Raw genomic sequence first — 20128 nt, 5'->3', positions numbered from 1 at the left:
TTTACCTCGGAGGGAACGTACTGCTCCACAGCCGTGGCAACAGTTGCACAACAAATCCAGAGCAGTACCATCACCGAGAGGACGAGAGTCGTGGTTAAAATCCATCCAGAGTTACTGAAAAACAAGTTAGTCATGTTAAAATTTCCTAATGTAAAAAGGAGGAGATTTTTTTTTTAATTTTTTTTTCCAACATTTTTTATTTATTTTTGGGACAGAGAGAGACAGAGCATGAACGGGGGAGGGGCAGAGAGAGAGGGAGACACAGAATTGGAAACAGGCTCCAGGCTCCGAGCCATCAGCCCAGAGCCTGACGCGGGGCTCGAACTCACGGACCACGAGATCGTGACCTGGCTGAAGTCGGACGCTTAACCGACTGTGCCACCCAGGTGCCCCAGGAGATTCTTAATAATTAAAGGCAATCAACCTGACGTATTTAGTTTAATAATACAATTAAAACTTCACATGTACTACCTTTAAAACTATTTGTTAGATTTTTTTTTTTTAAATATTTATTTATTGTTGAGAGACAGAGCAAAAGTAGGGGAGGGGTAGAGAGAGAAGGAGACACAGAATCTGAAGCAGGCTCCAGGCTCTGAGCTGTCAGCACAGAGCCTAATGCTGGGTTCGAACCCATGGACCAATTTACAAAAGCGCATCTATTATGAGGCATTCTGTACCCATTATAGCATACCTTAATAAACAGATAGTTAAATTTCTCTTATGTTTAAAATATCATAAAATTGGCCAGTTACAAGAATTAGCAACTGGAGTTTTTTCTCTAATTGACCTATTGTTTGCGAAACAATAATAAAAACAAAAGTCAAGCTATTTTTAAATATCTAGTAGTCCAGTTCTGAATAAACTGATACTTAAGGCAGGTAGTCTGATTTTCACATCTGTGCTCATCCGATAGTGTCTGACGAAAGGTCTATACTTACCACTGTAACCCATTTACTTGATGGTTTGCCAACACTTGAACATGCTAAAGAAAAGGTATGCGGAGTCACTGTGTGTGGGCAAAAGAGGTGGACACTGAAAAATGCACTGCATCTAAAAGCAGGGAACGTCTATATGATGTTTTAAGTATTCCAATTTAGAAAGATAACAGTAGACAACATTTTTCATGAAAAACAAAAACAAAAACAACACCCACTTTACATATCCCAGCCCTAACCCGAGTACTAAGGAACTTCCTTCCACGAAATGAGAAGAATATACTTGATATCTGGATTCTAGTGACAACTAGTTAAGCCAGAAAACAGGGGCTCAGTGTACAATCAATCTGCTTCTTCAACTTCCACAATAAAATGATCCTACAGATTCTCAACTATCTCTTCTCTCTTCTGTTCAGGAGTTACCACAGCTCTCCAATCTGATCTTCTATCCTTCACATAGAAGCCTCTTCCTAATACTTAGATTTGATTACTTGCCTGCTCCTACCTAGTTCCTGTCCACCTGGTTTGGTCAAATCCCTGATTCTCCTGACTCTCCATACATAGTAACACACTTTACGTATTTAGTAGGAAGCCAGCATAACTGGAAAAAAAATTAAATCTGCTACAACTAGCAAAACTCTCTATTCATTATTTAAGACTTATTTCTCCAACGTTTGTTTTTTTTTTTTTTTTTTTATTTATTTTTGGGACAGAGAGAGACAGAGCATGAACGGGGGAGGGGCAGAGAGAGAGGGAGACACAGAATCGGAAACAGGCTCCAGGCTCCGAGCCATCAGCCCAGAGCCCGACGCGGGGCTCGAACTCACGGACCGCGAGATCGTGACCTGGCTGAAGTCGGACGCCTAACCGACTGCGCCACCCAGGCGCCCCCACAGTGTACTGTTCTAAGAGCCAAATGAGCTCACTGAGGGGGGGAAAACATTAACAAAAAAAAAAAAAGAGTATTTTTTATTAAAATGTAGAATACTATTATAATTCATGTTTGTGCACAGAAATTTCTAGGCATTAAAACTCTAGTTATAAAGTTACTTTTTTCATAAATGAAACATTTACAAAATTACTTCTAAAATGTTAGATTTAAAAGAACTACATGAAATATAACGATAAAATGCTAAAGAGTGTAAGTCACCAATAAGCTACCAGGTAGTATACTATTGAGAATAAGCTGTAACTCAAGATTAGGTGATTACTTAGGTTTCCTAAGACCAGCAAACTACAACAAAGATCCAAAATATTAGAGAGAGGAAAAATTGCCCATATTCTGCCAAGGTCAAAAGCAGGTTTAGAGATGAAAGGAAGGGAAAATTTAAAGTTAAAGTCCCATTTTCTTACCCAGTCTTTAAAGAATTTGGTAAAAGGTATTAATTTTTAGGTGCCAAATAACCCTACTGATACCTGACAAAACCTGTCGAGAAACTATTTCTATTGTTAAGAAATGAAAGAAATGGGCAGTTTAGACTACTGCAGTGTTACACTTGAGACAGAACAGCATATACTGGAGTATACACACCGTGAGGGCAGGCATTGGTTTACCAAATGCTTTGTCTGGCGAGTAGATGATTATCAGTAAGTGCTCCAGGCCACTGTCTTTATCTTTTTTTTTTTTTTTTTTTTTTTTGGAGGGATGGAGGTGGATATAGGGGGAGAGCTCATATCAGAACTCTATGGAGGAGAAGAAGCATACATATTTTTTTCATGTTTTTATTTATTTTTGAAGGAGAGAGAGAGACAGAACATGAGTGGGGGAGAAGCAGAGAGAGGGAGACACAGAATTCAAAGCAGGCTCCAGGCTCTAAGCTGTCAGCACAGAGCCCGATGTGGGGCTCGAACTCACAAACTGTGAGATCATGACCTGAGCCGAAGCCAGGCGCTTAATCCACTGAGCCACCCAGGTGCCCCAGATGGCTATGTAGATAAAAACAAAATCCAACCCCACACCATTCAGACATACTGTAAAGCTTATTTTAAATGTCTGGAGAAGCACATTTCTTAACGTAATAAATCAAGGAATCTTAACAAGAACAAAAATGCTTTGGTATTGTGGAAAAAAAACTACCTGCTTGGGTTTTATTACAGTAGTATATTACCTTTTAAACAAACTAAAATATCCCAAAGTACAAGTTTGGCAGGAAAAGGGTTTTAAAAAAGTTTTTTACTTTTGAGCACCTTGTATAATTTTATTTTTTCATATTTTACTTATTTATTTTGAGAGAGAGGGAGAGTGTGTGCGCGCACGAGTGGGGAGAGGCAGAAAGAGAGGGACAGAAAATCCCAAGCAGGCTCTGTGCTGTCAGTGCAGGGCCCAATGCAGGGCTCGATCTCTCGTACCAGGAGATCATGCCCTGAGCTGAAATCAAGAGGTGGACGCTTAACTGACTGAGCCCCCAGGTACCCCAAATATAATTTTAAAATAATAAAAAGGAATACATCTGCTACAAGCCAGATTCTACCTCCTCTACATATAAATAAACAGGAATACATACAGAGAGAGACATCTCAAAAAGCCATCACTTTCTCCATCTTCAAGATAGTTCCTGTGTGTTTGAGAACTTCTCATTTGCAGATCTGCTGAAATAACAAGGTACAATTTATGATATCCTGTATCCCAAGAGCTAGCCTCAGATGACTACTCCTAGATACATTCACTGTACAGACACCCAGTTGTTTTTAGAAGTGTAATCTGATACGTTGATAATGAATGCAAGTTCCTCTGGCACATTAAAAACCAAATGGATATTCTACCACGTTATGGATTTCCTATTTTATTTCCAAACTCTTACTGACGTTGCTTTCTGTTTAATTACATTCTAATTCTAATTACAAAATAATTCGAAAATTGATTAAATCAGTATCTAAAATAAGGTATGAGCCAGTACATTTTAAAAGGTGAGCTCAGCTTTAGGTTGATGTTTTATATTCCTGTAAGTTAAAATTTATTTCTAGTATATAAGTAAATAGAACAGGAACTCACACCTTTGGGCTGATTTCACTATTTGGTTAGCATATTAGGAAATATCACAATATCTTACTAGTTTATAGTCAAAATATCCTTCAAAGCCAATTACATGTTTTTATACTATTGGTTCTCAAAGTGTGATCCCCTGACCAGCAGCATCAACAAAATCTGGGAACTTGTTAGGAATGCAAATTCTCAGGTCCTATCCCAGATCTAGTAAATTGGAAACTTGGGAAGTGGGGTTCAGAAATCTGTTCTAACAAGCTCTTCAGATCCTAATGCAAGCTAAAGTTTGAGAACCACTGTTTAAGAGTTATTTGTTCACTTTCTATTAGTGTAAGAATAATCATACAACTAATTCCAGACCACAACCAGATTTGCTAATGTTGTTATCCCAAGGTACTAGAAATAAAACTTACAGGACATTTTGCTTAGCGACGATTCTTTCAAATTTGTAGGCTCTTGCTCCAACTGTGGTGCATACTGGATTTCTGGCTTAGACTAAAATGATAATGAAAGCAATGAAGCCATTTGTACTTCTTATGCTTTTCTAAGTAACAAGTTCTATAACACATCATCTGTATAAACATTCGAATTGAGAAAAAGTAACAGAAGTATGGTATAAAAAATAAAACACATTTACCACAATATATTTTAATTGCACTTCCTAAACATCAGATCGAGTGCCTTGCAAAGAAACAGACAGATTTCTGGCATCATCAAGTATCTAGTCAGTTTAACTTTCTGACAGCATTAAAAAAATTAAAAAGCAGGGACAAATGACAACATACTGCATTAAATATCATACCCTGCAAAAATGAGTTCTAATTCTAGTTGAAAAAAGAATAATTTAGCAGGCTGCTGAAATTTTGGGCTACACTAGTATTACCTCTATTTTTCTCATCTGAAACATTCCATTCTTCCCTCAGTATGAGTAACTCATACATTATAGCTAAACACTCCATACTTTTCATCCTCTATGGAGCACAGACCCCCTGGAGTGGGGGTTTCTCCATTGTAGTTACACTTGATACAAAGAAACAAAGCTAATCTCACATCCAATCAGGAATGAATGAGGGCTCTACTCTCACATTCAACTCAAGCTTTAAAAGCTAATTAGCTTTAGGACACAGAACTTATTCAAAAATTTAAAGAGAAAAAAGTCCTTCTGTGTTTTACTTATTACCAAATTATGTACAGAGGACCCAAGACTCAGGATAGTGCTAAAAATTACATGGTAGCCTTACAGTGAGCCATTCTATTAGCAATATTAAAAGGTTTACTTTATTACATGGGGTAAAGTGCCACAACATAGTTTGTGGTACATTTGAGGAATTTAAGTACCAAATTAAAAGGAAGATAGCATGGTAGGGTGTGACATGCGCCTATGAGCGAAAAGTGACCTGTCTTAAGTCTAATTCTGTTACCTACTGGCAGGGTGATCTTAAAAAGTTAGACTGTTTCGGGGCGCCTGGGTGGCGCAGTCGGTTAAGCGTCCGACTTCAGCCAGGTCACGATCTCGCGGTCCGTGAGTTCGAGCCCCGCGTCAGGCTCTGGGCTGATGGCTCAGAGCCTGGAGCCTGTTTCCGATTCTGTGTCTCCCTCTCTCTCTGCCCCTCCCCCGTTCATGCTCTGTCTCTCTCTGTCCCAAAAATAAATAAAAAACGTTGAAAAAAATTAAAAAAAAAAAGTTAGACTGTTTCCTTATCAATAAAATAGGGATAATACAACCTCAGGAAGGTATGCAAAGATTTGAGATAATATATGTAAATGCCTAGTACCTAAGAACCTTCAAGAAAAGCAGCTATTATCATCACATCACACGGTAAATAATGAGGTAGGAGAAAAGTTACTTCTCTAGGAGGCAATATGCTTCTTTAACAAGCTCTTACAAGAATTATGAGAAAAAGCACTATAAAAAGCTAAAAATTATGTCATATTGCTTTTCTTTAATATCCGTATGTGATATATAGACATGCCATTATTTACATTCAAAGTATATTTATTATTCTTATCTCTCATATCTAGTGGTTTCATTTCATCAATTTAACCACTATAAAATTTAGAAGACTCAGAATTCTTGTTAGATAAGGATCAGCGGGGCTTCCACAGGCTTCCAATGGGTAGACAGAAGAATAAGTCACACTGTGCCCTGATGCCCAATGTTTTAATGTAGGTCAAATTAGTAATTATTATTTGATGATGTATATGGCTCTATGCCAAGACATTCATTTAAGACATGTACATTTACTCTTGTCAGTATTTAGATGAATCTCTGAAGCATAGTCATTACCTGGAATATCACTATTTTTCCATCATCAGCTTGAAGATAGAAAGTCCAGGAAGAGGTTATGAAGCTCTGTGCAGAGTCCATCATGTCACTCCAGAATGACCTTACCAGAGTTAGAGGGAAAAGTAGATGCATTTTTGGCATCAGGGACATGAGCTTCAAAAAAATAAAATAAAATCATATATTATTTTTATAGATGCATATTCAAGAGAACAAACTTGATCAACATTCCTCAAATCCTGATTGAGACAGAGAATAAAAAGTTAAGTGATTCTACTAGCATTAAACTCTTAGTTATCTATGCAAATTAACTGTGATAAAGCTTAATATCCCAGGCTACTTTAATTTATCACCAAACACACATATAAACTACCTGGCACCTCTATCAGGCTTTTGAATTAGGTCCCAAAATACATTTTGGAGAATCTTAAGATTTGATCAAAAAAGGATTAGCAAGGACTCAAGAGATAGAAGGGGGAGGGAGAAATTATACCATCCTCATCTCTGATGTTTTCATGTAAAATAAATCATTCTAGGGGCGACTGGGTGGCTCAGTCAGTGAAGCGTCTGACCTCAGCTCAGGTCATGATCCCACCGTTTGTGAGTTCGAGCCCTGCATCGGGCTCTGTGCTGACAGCTCAGAGCCTGGAGCCTGCTTCCGATTCTGTGTCTCCCTCTCTCTCTCTCTCTCTCTCTCTTCAGATTCTGTGTCTCCCATTCTCTCTGTCTCTCTGCCCCTCCCCTGCTCACACTTGCATGCACTTTCTTTCTCTCAAAAATAAATGAACATTAAAAAAATTTAAAATAAATCATTCTACAATGAACGCTGATGGAAAAGGGGAAGGAAAAAAAATCAATCAAAAGAATATATGCATAAAATGTAAGACATCTGATAATAGGGCAGGGTGAGGAGAGTATTTATGGGCTATATATATTCAGCTCCTAATATATAAGCTACTCATTTTAACATTAATTGGTTTCATGTCCCCATTCCCCCAATTCTGACTTCTTTGCTTATTTATTAGCAGCAGTGGGCCCCTCTAGAGCACAAGTATGAGATACCATTTGCTGAACTCTAGAGATAGCTTTCGTTCTGCTGTATTTCAAGAGAGGCATTACGGGGTAAGAGATCAGTTTTTAGAATCAAAAGACCTATATTCATGATCCAATTTCCCCACTAATAGCTGTGAAATCTTTCATTGATTAATTCACCAAACAAGTATTCACTGAGATTATAAATTTTAGGATATCAGGGACCATGTGTATTTTATACATCAACGTACACCTGTGTTTAATCTGTGTAATCTATATAGGACAGAGGTTAAAAATAGGGTAATACATGTCTATGGAGAGAGGCACCTAACCCAAACCAGAGTGAGGAGTGGTTAAGGCTTCACACAGGAAATGACACCTGCCCTGAATCAAGGGGATTCAATAGAAGGATGGAGAGTAGAAGAAACAGAAGCACGTAATAACTCATCATACTGTAAAAATTAAGAACTGTCCACTACGTATACAATTAAGAGAAAAAAAACGACTCTTAAAAATTAGAAAACATGTTTAACATTAATCATAATAAGAGAAACATAAATTTAAACTACCTTAAAAGTGGTACATTTTCAGGAGTCGGGGAAGGGGGGAAGGAGGAAAGGAGTGGGTAGGGGATTTCTTTTTGGGGTGATAAAAATTCCTGGAATTAGACAGTGATGATGGTTGCATAACTTTGTGAATATACTAACAACTATTGAATACTTTAGAAGGGTGAATTTTATAGTATGTGAATTACACCTTGAGTTAAAAAATTGGTAAAATTCCACAAAGAGCAAATTTGCTCTATTTCTCAAAATTAAAAATACAGATACCTCTTACTCAGCAATTCGACTGGTTTTATTCTATTCGTATAAATGTGCAAAGTAGGCAACATCGCTTATAAATGAAAAAGATTAGAAACAAGGTACATTTCCAAATAAGAGACTGCTTAAATAGACACATCTATAATGGATTATGCAGTAAAAAAAAAAAAAAAAAAAATGATCAGACATTCTTTGTGTATACTTGTATTTTAAAAAAAGAAAGAATATCTGTTTCCTTGTATATGCATAAAATACCTGTCTTGGTAACACTTGCTACATTAATGGAGAAAAACTGAATGATTAAGAGATACAGGGGTACGAGATATTTCACTACATACTCTTTTTACCTTTTGAGTTCTTTACCATGTAAGTATATTTCCTCTGAACAAATTGTTTCCAGTATGTTTGGAGGACAGAGTATGAGGGGTGGGGAAGAGAGATGACATAAGAGAGGAAATCAGGAGCCAGGCTGTGATAAGTGGTTTGGACTTATTCCTGTATGTAATGGGAGGTACTGGTACTGAAGAATATAAGATAGGAGAATAACATGATGAGAGTTCCACTTAGAAAATAAACATCTGAACAAAGACTAAAGGATGGACTAGAAGCGGGTAAAGTGGGAAAATAGTTTGGAAGTTTAGTAATACAGATGAGAAATAATGATGATTTAAGTAAGGAAGTAAGGCAATGGCAGTTGGGGTGGAAAAAAATGACTCTGAACTATCAACTTCTCTGAGCCTCAGTTTTTTCATATGCAAAATGGGGATAATATAGTGGACCGAGAGAAGAAACAAAAGAGATTATGGATGTGAACAGAACTTTTGGAACTTTTAACAGTAAAGCATTATACAAAAGTAATTATGCAGTTGAGTTTTCTATTTGCAAACATACAATTTGTTTGCTGAAAACTAATTATAAAATATAACACTAAAATAGTATCAAGTGGGCGATAAACACTTCAATACAAGTCAGTGCAATTTAAGCAGGCAATTTTGAAAGGCAGTATTGTTTCGTACTTGTTCTTGTCTCAGTTCAGCGAATGGCAGCTGATTCTGGCAACCAAGATGGCAAGCATATTGCTCATCAGATTGGGAATATGCTTCTGTACATGCTGTAAGAGAAAAACAGTCAAATTACAAGGAAAAAGAGAGAGAGGAAAGAAGAAAAGGAGAAAGAAGGAAGAAAAGAAAAGGGGGAAGGATAGAAAAGAAGGGACTGGCATTTTATATAAAAATTTCTTATACGTAAAAAGCATTTTATCAATATGAATTCTCAAATTTGGTAATAGTAGCAAATATATTATTTTTAATAAACCCCATATCTTCTACCTCTCACATGTCTGATGTTTCGGGTATAAATCTACTGATTACACACTCAGGCTCAGGCTATACGATAACATTCATAATAAGGGAATCCTCACAGCTAAGGCTGTAAAGTGGAAAAAACACAGGTCTAGCATAAGTTTTGGCTCCATACACACTTGGCTGTGTATGTGACCTGGGCTGTGCTGTTTAACCTCTCCAACTATTGACTTCTATATTTTTAAAATGGAAATAGCATCACCTACTTCATGGAGTTGAACAAAACAATATATTTTAATGATCGACACAAATGTATGATGTTACTATAAAGAATTAGATCATTTCGCTGAGAATCAAGGGTATTCCCATGGCAAGGAAGAACAAAACAAAGCAATCAGCCTAACACCCTAAATTCTGAGAAACTGAACTTAGAAAATGTTCTATAGTAGGATTCTGAAGCTGAAATGAGTATATACCCTCTCATTTAGTTCACTAGAGCCATTTCTTTCCTGTGACATAGAACACTTTACCACTATAACAATCTTTTATTTCTTTCCAACCTAGTCATGCATTTGTAATATACTTCTCAAAGGTGTTAGATCATAAACTGAGCTGCACTAAGCAAACAGAAAGATGGCCAGTTAGGACACTGAGCCATAAAAAGTAAAGTTATGATATCAAGGAGACTGGATAGGAGTCATGGCATAGTGATAGGGAGAAGAGAGGTACTTCCTGCTACACTGAGGAAACAGCATGATGTAATGAATGGAGAAAATTCCATTACAGTTCTTTAAAAAGTTAAATGTCAGTTTTGTCTCGATTACAGGCTTCTTTTATTAAACACATCTCTTTCAGCAAAAGGTAAAAACAGTGGTTTAAGAGATGACAAAGACTTTGGTTACTTCTTTTATCGGCATGACCCACAAAGAATACACTATTAAATAGTGAGTCAAAGGTCTGATTCAGTAAAAAAACCCAAAAACTTGGAGCTAAATTAACTGGCCTATGATTGAAAGGCTTTGGAAAATTATACTATCCACTGAAAAGGTAGTGATGAATTATGAGAAGGGTAATTACTACTGCATTTAAACCAAATGCTTGGTTAAACAAAGGTGTCCTATCCATAGTACAAAATAAATATTGTCTCAACAAACAGAAGTATCCCCTGCTTTTCGGAAGTTCATACCTATTTTTGCTAACCAAAAGAAATCAAAAGAGGATTTGTGCTTTTCAAAAAAGAAAGCGAAAACAGCGTTCAGCAAGTGTTCCGCAGTGAGCCCCCACAGAGGCAGCGCGCGCTCAAGCAGCAAGAGCGGCACCACCAACCTCCTTCCCTGGGAACAACGCTCAGCATCTCAGCGTCAGGCCACCATGGCTTTGAACTGTGTGAGCATCTGTGTTTTATCTTGATTTATTTTGTGCATCCGTTAGCAAGATGTGTCCTAAAGTATCACAAAAGCCTAAGAGAGGTTATTTTTTGGGTCTAAAAGCACTCAAAAATTTTTCCATGTAAATTAAGGGGAATTGCTTTGCTTTATGTCATTGTGGCTTATGAAAGGTTTCATAGGAACACTCTACTTTCATACAGCGGGGACTCCTACAGATGAAATTTAAAGCCCGTGAAATTTCTAGCAGCTGCTGCTACAACCCTGACTTCATAATAATTAAAATATGCACGAAATTAGTTTAAACAATATGCTTGCCATTTTCTGAGGAAAAGACATAAAGAGCATAACATAACCCAAAGAAAGCAGAATGTTATATATTGCTGATATCATTAGCATAGCATCTTACCAGATTCACATTCCATTTTGGTCCGATTTAAATCAATTCCATCATCCACAAATTGACAAATTGAAAACAGCCTGCAACCTCTCTGACATGCATACAACTCCTCTTCCTAGGGAGTTCAAGAAGAAGGAGGATTACCAAAAAATAAAACAGTACTTTTCTCTCGGGGAAAAGAAGGTCAAAAAGAAAGCAAAGTTAGTAGGGTTTATTATAAACGGTCCAATAAAATTTTATAACTGAAAGAAATATGATAGGAGCCAGGTGATTGATACCCAAGACCGTTGCCATATAAAGAGGCTTTAGTTTCTTATTTTAAAAGTGACACCCAAGAAAAAAGCCTACCGGGTAAAAGTATCACCTTTTTCCAATATTCCAAGGTCACATTTTATGGGGAAAAAATTGGAGATAAAAACAACAGTGACATCATCAGAAATTTAGCAGAGGTGGAAATGAGTGAGCAAGTACCTTAGGATGAATAGCATACTTCTGCCACATAAATATTTATACAAATCATCAGGCTTCTCAAGAAAAAGTAGTATGACTGGCTTCACACAGCAAATAGTGTCATAAAGGCCCCCACAAAGTGAGGCACACAGCTATAAAAATGCTTACATGAAAGGGTTATTGAAACTTGGCTTACTTTAACTGAAAACACAAACAAGAGCAACAGTGTGGCATATGAGAAAGGCCTTTAGGATCAGCCAGACCTGGACTAAAATCCTCTGGCCGAGTGATGCTGCCAAAGTTACTTTACCTACTTAAACCTCAGTTTTCTCATCATAAAAGGGGATAATAGCTATAAATGATCTCCAAACCCCTCAACAATGCTGGAAGATAGCTATTCCTAGTATAGTGGCTGGGACACAAATGGTTCTCAGTAAACAGTAGTAGTGTTAATCATAACAGATTTTTAAAACAAAACAACGGTTGCAGGCATCATTGTATATCTATAGGAGCTCAGGACAGGGTAGATTTTTCATTACCAGAAAATGTTAGCTGCTTAATAAGACTAATGACGATGTCTTCAATAGGTTTTTCTTAGAGGAAATATATACAGTATTTGAAACAAACCAGTACATGTGGGGGAACCCCCTCAACTTACTGTGTGATCCACTGTGTACAAATTGGCAGGCACCTAATAAGGAAGCAAACAGCATGTGCATATACCAGTTAGCAACCAATGAACACAAAGGTATGCATTTCTTTCCAGTAGAAGGATCAGTAAAATTGATGCAGCAGCAACAATCCATTAAGAAGAGATGGCTGCAGTCTAATATTAAGCAGTTGTTTATCAGACGACTTTGAAGGTGGCATATATTTGGACCTCGGCTCTAGTTGCATCTACTGTTAAGGCGAAACTGAAAGAATTTTAACAATTAAGATAAATTTCATACCTGAGTAGCTTTTGCAGCTTTGGAAAAGTGGAAGAATTCTCTTACGTATTTGGAGTACACGTTTTCTTATATTGCAGAGGAAGCCTGAGCTCATTAGTAGGAGCTATATTGCATGCCATTCCATTTTGAGGTATGTTTTCTTTTGTTAAACCAAGCCAATAAGCCCTCCAGTCCCATTTTCAAAAGGGAGTATGGCATGATGAAAAGAGCCAGGGTCCAAGAATCGGCCCTGGTTTGAAGCTCAGCCTCACCACTTATTCTGTACAATCCTGGGAAGGTGACAATCTCTCTCACAGTCTGTTTCTTTGTAAGCTGGGGACAATACTCTTGAATCAATCTTATGATGGGGATTATATATTTTGTATCCACAATATCATGAATATTATGCTATACTATCTAGTAAATAGACACAACAATAATATATTCAACGAGTACCCACAATGTGCCAGGCACCATGCTAACACCTAAAGTATTATACAATATCCAGCACAGAGTAGGTACTCAGTCGGTAGCTCTTAAGAATCCTATCCCAGGGGTGCCTGGGTGGCTCAGTCGGTTGAGCATCCGACTTCGGCTCAGGTCATGATCTCATGGTCTGTGAGTTGGAGTCCGTGAGCGTCGGGCTCTGTGCTGACAGTGCAGAGCCTGGAGCCTGTTTCGGATTCTGTGTCTCCCTTTCTCTCTCTGACCCTCCCCCACTCAAGCTCTGTCTCAAAAATAAATAAATGTTAAAAAAAAAAATCATATCCTTATTCCAACTGTTTCATGTACTACATAATATTATTGTTCTAAGTAAATATTTCATGCTCTATGTATCTCAAATTATTCGCAAACTAATCTAAAATATATCTCCTCTGATTTAGAGCACAAGGAAATGGTGCTCCCCACCAAAACAAATACCAGATAAATAATTAGAAGGCACTTCAATGATACTATCTATAGAATACACACATTTTCTTTCCCAGAGCTAAGTCGAGCTAACTATTCTCATTATTCAGCACCACTGATACTATAGGTACCAAACAGGTTTTATGACATATAGCAGAAGAAATAACTACCTGTTGTCATCTGTTAGGCACTGTGATAAGAGTGCCACATACATTATCTTTAATCATCACGCCAGCTCTGCAAGGCGTAAGGGTTTTGTTTTTGTTTGTTTTTTTACAGCTGACAAAATGAAGTCATGAGAAGTTAACTGATCAGCAAAAACACACAGTAAAAGTGGAGCTGGGAATGGAACACAGGTTTATATGGTTCCAGAGCCCCCACTCTGTTTAAAAACGACCAGGCTGCATGGGATGCCTGGGTGGTTCAGTTAAGTATCTCACTGCGGCTCAGGTCATGATCTTGCAGTTCGTGGGTTCAAGCCCTGGATCAGGCTCTGTGCTGACAGCTCAGAGCCTGAGCCTGCTTCAGATTCTGTGTCTCTCTCCCTTTCTCTCTACCCTCCCCCCTCGCCACTCTCTCTCTCAAAAATAAACATTAAACAACAACGACAAAAAATGACCAAGCTGGTTCTAATTAGTTTTGTTGTTAACATAGGTCTTTCCTATTTGGCTCCAGACAAATGACACAATTGCACTGCTGAGGAAAGTGAAATGGTAACTACATAGTAATTTTAAAATAATTACTTACAAACAGGTAAAGTGTTCTACTTTCTTGCAACAAATAATTAATTCTGAAAAAGAGTCATTAAAATGACCCTATCTTCCAGTTGCACATACCAGACTAGAAAGGCTATGTGAGCTTCTAAATTCATCTCATTTCTGGTAACACACAAGGCTTTTTCCTGAACTGCAAAGCACAACAATTCAGAGGGCCAACAGAAATCAGTGAAGTAAATAAATTAAAAATTTTAAATATAACTTTACTAATAGAAGGCAGCACACTGTAGCCAGTTTTAGGACTGAATTCCTACTACTCCACTACTTCTTGGCTATGTGGCCTTAGACAAGTCACTTAACCTTTCAGAGCCTCAACTGTAAAGCCCTACTTTGCATGCTTGTGAGAATTAGGGATAATGGGTGTAACTCTCTCATCACACTGGCTCACAGAGAGTAGGCAGTTAATAGATTTTAAGTTTGATCTAACATACAGGGAGCCAGATGACTTAGAGTTCCTGGTGAGAACAGCTTTAATAAGTAAGCAAAAATGACTTACAGATATCACATCAATTGTTAAAAATTGTTAAACTGTGGATATTATAAAAGTACCTGAAGTTTCCAGAAATGTTTACATTACTTAATTACTCTCCCAGCATTCTGGGTCACACTACAAGTTTGCTAGGAAAAGCTCAAAAAGGGGGGAAAAAAAAACCACAACCAAACACTAGGTTACAAAATAAGTCTCCGCCCAATGCCAGGCCAAATCAGTATTAGTGAGTTTCCTCAATCTTGATGAGAGGTTTATAAGCAGAGAAGAAAGTAATGTGTTTAGGGGCAGTACATACTGATTTAAGCCTGGAAGTCAGAATTTCTCATTTCTCTCTTGATTGCTACATTAGTGTCTGACTGAAAACTTTAGGGTAATCTCTCCCACACTTTTTCTTGAAAACTGATAATCCTCATGCCATGTAAAATCCTGCAGTAGACAAGATATAGGGGAAGTGAAAGCATTTAGAGCTTTTCATTTCAAAGACCTGAAAGTATTTTGCCAATAAGAAACATCCTAAACTTCAGTAACCCTGTCCTCATGGTCACTTTGTAGTCTGAGAGAGCAAACAGGGCTAGCCACACGGTAAAGCCAACAGCACAGAAGAGATGAAGGGAAAACAAGGAGAAACAAGGCCAGAAACATGAGCAAAAGCTCTTATAAAAAAAAAAAGCAGTGGGGGGAGGGGAGCACAGATCCAAAATTACATATGGGAAAGGGTGGGGAGTCGCCACGCAATTGACCATGTTGAGTAAACAGAGTTCCTAAACTGAGAAAAACAACTTGAGGAGTGGAATGGAATTAAAGGAAAGGCATCACAGACGGGTGCACAAGGAGTGAAAGCTGGGTCACTCCCCTCCGTAAACTGGGACCCTGACCCCCCCCCCCCCCCCCCCGCCCCAGGGCAGTCTCATTTCTATACTCGCTCCACAAACGGTTACGTTCTTTGAATGCAGAAACCTAACTGCTTCTTCTCTAAGCCATCCCAAAGCCATCCCAAAGCCCTAGTGGCAGCGTCTTGCACACAGTAATTCAACACAAGCAGAAAGCCCTTCCTGGGCGTCTCACAACTCCTAGGGCTGACTTAATACGTTTCATACCACAGTGGAATTGTCTACTTGCCGGACTCCCAGAACAGACTGTGCGCTCCCAGCCCGGAGAAGCGCTCAGTAAACACTGGTTACGAACTAAGCTTTTGTGGGTTTGCATATCTGCTCCTCCCCCGCGACCGTCCCTTAAGCTCGTTGAAGGTGAAGACCCTGCATTAATCATCCAGACCCTGCATTAATCATCCACATCCTCCTCCCCAGCCGCCTCGCAAGCTCCCAGAGGAAAGAAGTCCTGTCCTTTTCATCTTTGAGTCCCCCCAGCCCATATTATAGAGTAGATGCAGCACAAACTTCCCATTAATTACAGCAGGAGCGGGGTGTGGGGTAGCATTAGGGAAGAAAACAGGAGCTACACAGGCGGGAGACAGAGGTTGAAGGGTGTGGGTTCGACACCCAGGTTCCCAGAGCTGACAGATGTGCGGGAGAGCGGAGATGGGCAACCAGGGGAGGGTTGTAGCCCGGTTCGGACGGGCCCTACCTTGGGGTAGGTATGCAAGGGGAAGGTCAACTGACAGGCCCGGTGACAAGACGCCGTATCACCCAAGATCGAGTCAAACGCTTCAGCCGAAGCGGTCCCCGAGCCTCCGGCCAGGGCCATGGTCAGCAGCAGCAGCGGCGGGAGCCCCAGTTGGGCCCTGACCCAGAGGCTCCCCTTCGACGCCGCCATTTTGTTTCCCTCTGTCACAGCAGCTCAGCTTGTTGCTGTTTTCTTTTCAGGTTTTCCTCCGCCTTCCGGGGCCAGCCCCTTCCCCGCCCCTCAGGCCGCCGCTTCCGCCTCCGCCGTCTCCTCAGCTCCGCCCTGAGCCCACCCCGCGCCCCGAAACTGCCGCCTTCCGTCCCACCTCCAAATCTACAATCTTCTCTTAGGTTGGCAAGAAGAGATGGATCCAACCATCGCGAGTGTTAGAACGAACCGGCATTCCCTGCCTCCTTCCTTCCGCGGGGTACGCTGGGGGCTGTAGTTCTCCGCTGGCTAGCAGTGCACGGTGAGGTCGGGAAAGTTGATCTCGGAGAACTACAATCGCCCTGGGCGGGCCTCACCGGCTCCTTTGCAGTGCATTCTGGGGAATGTGGTTTGCTGTGGCTCGGAGACGCTTCGCTGGGTGGCGGAGCCAGTTCCGAGAAACCACGGTCTGGGAAGGAAGCGTCGGTCTAATTCTCACCCCCACGGCCCAGGCTTGGGTCCTCAGCGGGTGCGCTCTGGAAGGGTCCAGCTGCTGGCAGGACTGCTTTTCCTGGTGGGTTTCACGTCAGACCGTTGTTGGGTTCCCCTTGCTGGGCCCCTGAGTGCTGAGGGTAGAGGAAGATGGTGTTTCCCTTTGCCGGGGGATCCACAACACGACAGTCCTGGTTAGGGTCTTTTGACCACCGAGCAGTACCTGGAGATGGTTGCTTGTTGTGAGGACCCTGCTGAGATCTGGAGGTAGTTGTTAGTTGCTGGTTACTAGGGGGATCTTTGGAATTGTGATTATGGTGAGATAGTTGTTAATAGAGCTTCACGGAACTCGGTGGAACTTTTAATCCTGCCTCAACCTCACCTAGGTTGGAAGAGGCTTTGGAAGTCACCAGATTCAACGCCTGGCCCAATATTGGAATCCCTTGCACAGCGTGCACTTCTGAAGCTAGGCACCTCCTAACTCAGGAATTAGACTGATCGTTATATACAATTTCAGTTCATAGCAAGATATTTCTTTTCCAAGACGAAATTTTCTTTCCTGTAAATTCCACCCCAGTCCTCCTCATTGAGGAAGGCTTCCAGAGTATATAAAAGGCCATTGTGTTACTTTAGGAGCACACATCACAGCAGTTTTGATGACGTTTTAGAATCTTCCCTCTTTCTTGAGCAGAACACGCTGCAAGCACGTGAAGGTAGTTGGGAGTCCCCTAGCCATGGATAAATTCGTCATTCGAACGCCTAGAATCCAGAATAGCCCTCAGAAGAAAGATCCTGGTGCAAAGATTTACAAGCAGGCCACGATTGAATCTCTTAAGGTGAGAGGGGATATGGGACCAGAGAAAATGTGGAAAGGACTGTGATAGCAAGGTGGTGCAGGAGGAGTTCTGTGGAAGACCTGTGAATTTTCTTGCTGTTTTCTCCCCAAAGGGTTCCTGATCACTCCTAATTTATTTTCTTCATACCCTATACAGACTTCTACTTATCAAGGTCTGCATGCATTTCTGTTACTTTTCTGATTACTTTGGCTTTATGGTGTGTTTTGCTGTCTGGTAGGACAAGCCCCCTAGGTTAGTATTATTATTTTTTTTTGCAAGATTTTCTGGTTTATTAGGAATGTTAAAGTACCAAATATGATTCTGTGTACTCTGTACAAACTCAATAAGGCTGGGTGATGATACTATACTCTCCTGTCTTATTGGCTGGAACTGTATCACATAGTCTTAACAGCTACAGCTGAGACTGGGAAACAGACTATTTTGACAAGACTATTTGCAACTTTGACATGTCTGATTTCTTTATTTTTTTTATTTTTGAGACAGAGAGAGACCGAGCATGAATGGGGGAGGGGCAGAGAGAGAGGGAGACACAGAATCGGAAGCAGGCTCCAGGCTCTGAGCCATCAGCCCAGAGCCTGACACGGGGCTCGAACTCACGAACCATGAGATCGTGACCTGAGCTGAAGTCGGACGCTCAACCAACTGAGCCACCCAGGCGCCCCGACATGTCTGATTTCTGTTGGCAAAGAAGAGGCAAGGGAATAGATACAGGATAGACAACAATGCATCAATGGACATAGGTACCCAATTAATGATCAAGTAAGAATTGTTTCACTACAAACAAACAAACAAACGGTTGTAATTAGTTCCCTTTGCCTTCTTGAACTTCTACATTTCTGGCCTTTTCTTTTTAGTTTCCTTAATGGGCTCCTCCTCTTCCACCAGACTCCTAATATTTGTGCTCCCCAGGGCTTGTCACATTTTATGTATTTGGCCAGGGTAACCTTATTTGTCTTACGGCTTCCCACGGTGATGACTGCCAAATGTGTAGCTCCAGCCCAGGTCTCTGAAGGTGAGAGTGGGATCTGGGGCTAGAGAAAATATGCACAGGGCTATGATAGCAAGGCAGCATTCTGAGTACTTAACTTCCATACTTAGTTGGACTCCTCTTCTAGACGTGCTACGGATTTACCAGACCCTGATTAGAAAGCAGTGCAGGGGAGTATAAACAGAAGCCTTGGTTCTCGGCCCTGTTGTGCAGCTGGGTGATCTTTAGCAAGTCATTTCTTACCTGGGATCTCAATTTGTCCTCATCTGTAAAATGTGGGGGTCGGACCATATCAGTATTTCTTCAAAGGAACATTGTTGTCATTTGGGGCAAGGTTAATTCTTCATGATTTGGAACTGTCCTGTGAATTATAGGACATTTAACATCCTTGGCTTTCAGACACTAAATGCCAACAGCACCTCCCATTGTGATAAGCAAAAATGCCCTCGTGTGTTTCCAGGCAGCCCTTGGTTTAGACCTGCTGAATTCTAGATGATCTTTAAAAGTCTCTCCTGGTCTTGGATTTCTGTGCATAATCAGATTTTTCAACTGTCTGTGTTTTATCAGAGTATTCATGGATACGTGTATACAATAGTGATTCTCAATGACGTGGTGGGCAGGATTGTGGTATCAGACTGGAAGAAAAAGAGGAGGGTAGTAATCGAACTACTCATACACTCACATACAAACACCCAGATTCTAATATACCTCCACCTGCCCCTTCTCCTCTCTGTGTCCCCACTTGGGCCTCAGTTGAGAGTCCCTGTATGTGAAGATGAGAATATGTCATGTGACGATGGAATCAGAATAAATAATAAGTGTGTATGGGGAATAACTTTCCCCTTAAATGCAGTAGCTTTTCTCTCAAACCTGTTCTTTATTCTCTTGTTTTTACTTTTAAATCCATATGCCAAGAAACTGGGACTAGAAACGTGGAAGCCCTCCTTAACTCTTTCCTCTCTTGTATCTAATTTCCAATTCTGCCTCCTAAAAGTCCTCGTCTCTACATCTCCAACTTATATTTAAAAATCCCTCATCTAGAGCAGTGCCATGGTCTGTTAACTTGTCTCCCTGCCTTTGGCATTGTCTTTCATTCTCCCCTTCACACTGAAGCCAGAGAAATCAGTCTTAAAAAAAAAAGAAAATCTGTCAGGTGACTTCCCTGCCTAACCCTTCAGCTGTTTCTCATTACCTGTCAATGAAGACATTTCTTTACTTGGCACCCAAGGCCCTCTGTGACCCGGCATCTGCCTGCTTCATCCCCTGCTGCTCTCCTTGTTTACATTCTATCCGGTGCCAACCACCCAATTTTCCAAAGATGGTGTG

At 40.2% G+C, this 20128-nt stretch overlaps 2 protein-coding genes across 6 annotated transcripts in view; one reads left to right on the top strand and one right to left on the bottom strand.

The window, feature by feature from the left end:
- Window positions 1-16558, bottom strand: part of TMEM59 (transmembrane protein 59) — a 28033-nt gene extending 11475 nt beyond the window's left edge. Inside the window, exons 1-8 of one of the 4 annotated variants that reach the window (XM_058695900.1) lie at window positions 16280-16558; window positions 12250-12282; window positions 11151-11256; window positions 9072-9166; window positions 6206-6358; window positions 4332-4413; window positions 3440-3524; window positions 6-114 (exon numbers count right to left, since the gene is read on the bottom strand). In XM_058695900.1, coding sequence (XP_058551883.1) covers window positions 6-114; window positions 3440-3524; window positions 4332-4413; window positions 6206-6358; window positions 9072-9166; window positions 11151-11256; window positions 12250-12282; window positions 16280-16468 — 852 coding nt within the window. In that variant the 5' untranslated portion in view covers window positions 16469-16558. The remainder of the gene's footprint in view (window positions 1-5; window positions 115-3439; window positions 3525-4331; window positions 4414-6205; window positions 6359-9071; window positions 9167-11150; window positions 11257-12249; window positions 12283-16279) is intronic. The other 3 variants (XM_058695904.1, XM_058695909.1, XM_058695920.1) reach the window with 3 other exon arrangements.
- Window positions 16559-16597: 39 nt separating this feature from the next.
- TCEANC2 (transcription elongation factor A N-terminal and central domain containing 2) overlaps window positions 16598-20128 on the top strand; it is a 37303-nt gene continuing 33772 nt past the window's right edge. For both annotated transcript variants that reach the window (XM_058696002.1, XM_058696003.1), the window contains exons 1-2: window positions 16598-17039; window positions 17649-17793. In XM_058696002.1, the coding sequence (XP_058551985.1) occupies window positions 17692-17793 (102 nt within the window). In that variant the 5' untranslated portion in view covers window positions 16598-17039; window positions 17649-17691. The remainder of the gene's footprint in view (window positions 17040-17648; window positions 17794-20128) is intronic.

Source organism: Neofelis nebulosa, chromosome 2 (genome assembly GCF_028018385.1).
Source record: "Neofelis nebulosa isolate mNeoNeb1 chromosome 2, mNeoNeb1.pri, whole genome shotgun sequence".
Lineage (NCBI taxonomy): Eukaryota > Metazoa > Chordata > Mammalia > Carnivora > Felidae > Neofelis > Neofelis nebulosa.
This window is presented reverse-complemented; position numbering and strand designations above follow the sequence as displayed.